The sequence below is a fragment of the Limulus polyphemus genome, unplaced genomic scaffold, assembly GCF_000517525.1.
Source record: "Limulus polyphemus unplaced genomic scaffold, Limulus_polyphemus-2.1.2 Scaffold647, whole genome shotgun sequence".
Taxonomy (NCBI): Eukaryota; Metazoa; Arthropoda; class Merostomata; order Xiphosura; family Limulidae; genus Limulus; species Limulus polyphemus.
Window position 1 is genome coordinate 441,516 of NW_013666257.1, and position 3,410 is coordinate 444,925.

A 3,410-nucleotide genomic window follows, 5' to 3' on the forward strand; every position below is an offset into this window, starting at 1 on the left:
TATATATATATATATATATATATATATTTTTTTTTTTATCTTTTGAAAATATCAAAGTTATTAATGCAGAACAGATTCTGTCCAACCATCAATGAAAGGGTAAAATTATTATATACACAGGTGTGTAATGTATTTCTTAGTTTCGACTAATGTTGACTTTTCTTTGAAACCAGTGGACCTCAAATGTGTCCTACTCAGCAAGGTGCAGAGTTGAGAGAAGACATTTTGGCTGTGGTTAAGTTTTGGCAACATCTTCATACTGATAAGAAATACCTCAAAGCTAACATGATGACAGGTTTGTTCATATTTCCGTAATTGTTATTTCAGACAATTCAATAGTGTTTTACAATGTAGAGAACTTGGATTGTATCTATAACTAAACAGTTACTCAAGCACTTTGTATCCAAATGAGGGAAAGTAATAATCGTTTATTAGATAAACCACTACCTAGCTAAAGTAAAAACTCTGTAGTTTTTAATATTATTCAAGTAGCATAGATTTAATGTCAAATATCATAAGAAGAAAAATTACATCAATTTATTTTTTAAAGTAAAACTTTCAGTAGTTATAACTTTATTTTACAGAGTTTGAAACCCATTAGAGAATAAATGAGAATAAAACCAGAAAGTCTTTTTCAGTTAATATTATATTATTGTTTCATTTTTACAGTGATAGTGTGATAGCTGTTAACTTTTTTTAAAAGTTAGCCGAGTAATACTGTAACTAAATGTTCAGTATCTTTAATATTAAAGAAGAGACATCCACTGTAATAATATAGTACTTGAGATTAATCATTGTTGAACATATATTTATATATATTAGTCCTAAAGTAAGTTAAACAAAGTTAAATTAATTTCAAACGTTTTAATTAGAATTAAATAGTTTGATTATTTATAATCACATTTGGAAAAACTTGTAGCAGTGGTATACAGGATGCCTATTTTAAAAAGTTTTTAAAAGATCATTACTTATACAATCGTACCATGTACGTTTTCATTTATTTTAAACACTAGAAATACAAAAAACATCTTTCTCATGAGAACCCTAAATTCTAAACAATGAAAAGTCAATTCTGTAACAAATCTATGTTATAACATCTACAGGCGTCTTAAACAATACTAACTGTGATGAAATAAATATCTAAAGTCTAGACACATTCTTAGAGTATCTAATAAAAAAAAAACTTTAACATTTGCCATTTAATTGACGTTTATATTATTGTATTAGCTTAGAAATAATCATTTATTGGCTGGAAATCTTCAAAAAATCATCTATGGTAATTAATATCCCAATCTAATAAAAACAGTGCTATCTAATGTTTCTTGTTGTTACTATATTGAATAATAAGGATGTCTTGCTGTTAATATTACATTAAATAATACAGTTATTCTGAAAGTCCCCACCATACCACTAGATCCTTCCTGTTCATACAACATGAAAGAATACAGTTATTAATTCCTGAAAATATTAAGGGGGTAAAGCCCCCCCCCCTCCTCTACAACACTAAAAGATACAATTACCCAATTATGGATTAGAAACATAACACAATGGAAATTAAAGCTGTAAATTTACACTTTATTTAACACTTAAATAGCCAGAGAGTCAATAGTGAGTGTTGCTAGCCAGTTGCCTTCTTTAACAAAATTAGTAACAGTGGCAGATAGTCATAGTAGCTTTGCAATAACAAAGACAGGGCAAGCAAATTTAGTGGCAAAGAAAATCAAACCCAAGACAGTCAAATTACGAGACCTCCCCCCAATTAAGTAGCTTTATGCTTAACAACAAACAAGTAAAATGGTAATATTTGAATTACTTGGACAGTTGCTATAACTGAAAAGAGTAAATAATTTGGATTAGTTTATCATTTTTATAACATTAATCAGTTAATCATGATTTTGATTAACTGATTAGTTTATGAGACATTAATCGATGTAATCACTGCTAATAGATAATTAATTAAACTGCTCAACTCTGGTCAGGGTAGTATCTTTTTCTGTGTAATTTAGCTCTTTCATCATTCATGCTATTTTATACGTAAATCCAGTTTTTTGTTTTTTTACATAGCAAAAAGAATTTTTTTTTTTTACATATATATATAGACATGTGGGATACTGCAACTAGCAACAGTCTAGTTTTAGGCCTAAGTTCTGAGCTCAGAGGCAGCATGGAACTTTCCCAGAGTCGAGGAGCTCCCACAGGATGGATTAACACAGTTCCACTCAGCAGCAACATGTCTACTATCTCTCGTCGTTCTTCTGGTGGTCGAGGATCTAATCGTCGTGATTTGAATGCAGAGGTCTTTGTCAAAGACTATATGAGAAAACGAAATCTAATACTTGGATTGTTAGTGAGTGACCTTGGGGATCAGCTGTAAAAATTAAATTCTACATTGTATAAAGTAGCTTTTGTCATATATTATAATAATATATTTTCAAAACTTTTCTATTTATGTTGTAATGAATGATACAACCACATCCTGAAAGATGTAACTATGATTTTACCTTAGGTAACGTTTTTTTAATGTTATTTTGTTTTATTTTATCACTTGGGTTGAATAATAATGTTACTCATCTTTTTATTTTTTCTACATAATATATGTATACTTACACAAAATAAAATTCATTAATAACCTAGATGAAGAAAATAGTTTGAGCATATTAAATGTTTTTTTATGTCTGTCTGATGTACATCTTATTCCAGGCAGCAGAAATAGAATTTCTGATCACGTGGCATAACCCAATGGCCTTGCCTGAAAAACATGTGCCTTCTGAGGAAACCATTGCTGCATGGCATAGCCAACCTGTTACAGAGCGAATGTGGAGAGACACGGCACGCTTGGCCTGGGATATTTCTCCTTCCTTGGCTGTATATATTCCTTGTCGGTAAGAATTTATTAGTCTTGGTATTTATTTACCCAACATGAGATAATGTGGGAAAAGATTTGGAAAGTCTGATAAAAGATGCTTTGCAAAGCCATTTAAAAAAATTTATAATTTTATTGAATAGTCATCATGGTTTCACTAAGGGAAAATATTACCGTATAAATCTTTTGACATTCTTTGAAAAGGTTACTGCTTATGTAGATGAGGGTAAGGGCGTAGATTCGGTGTATCTGGATTTTTAGAAAGCACTTGACAAGGTACCACATAAAAGGTTTGTACAAAACATTAGCTCTATAGGTGTGGGGGATAAGTTAGCAAATTGGATAGAAGAGTGGTTGGATGGAAGAAAGCAGAGGGTTGTTACAAATGGAGTTCAGTCAAACTGGATTAATATCACAAGTGGGATACCTCAGGGCTCAGTCTTAGGACCTTTGCTCTTTTTGATTTACATCAATGACATAGATAAAGAGATAGTCAATAAATTACTTAAATTTGTAGATGATATTAAGGTCTAGGGTGTTGCTAGCT

General features: G+C 30.7%; 1 protein-coding gene across 1 annotated transcript in view; it reads left to right on the top strand.

The window, feature by feature from the left end:
* LOC106459677 (phosphatidylinositol 4-kinase alpha-like) overlaps positions 1-3,410 on the top strand; it is a 78,483-nt gene that overhangs the window by 58,188 nt on the left and 16,885 nt on the right. Inside the window, exons 33-35 of the mRNA XM_013919318.2 lie at positions 174-295; positions 2,100-2,347; positions 2,701-2,882. Coding sequence (XP_013774772.1) covers positions 174-295; positions 2,100-2,347; positions 2,701-2,882 — 552 coding nt within the window. The remainder of the gene's footprint in view (positions 1-173; positions 296-2,099; positions 2,348-2,700; positions 2,883-3,410) is intronic.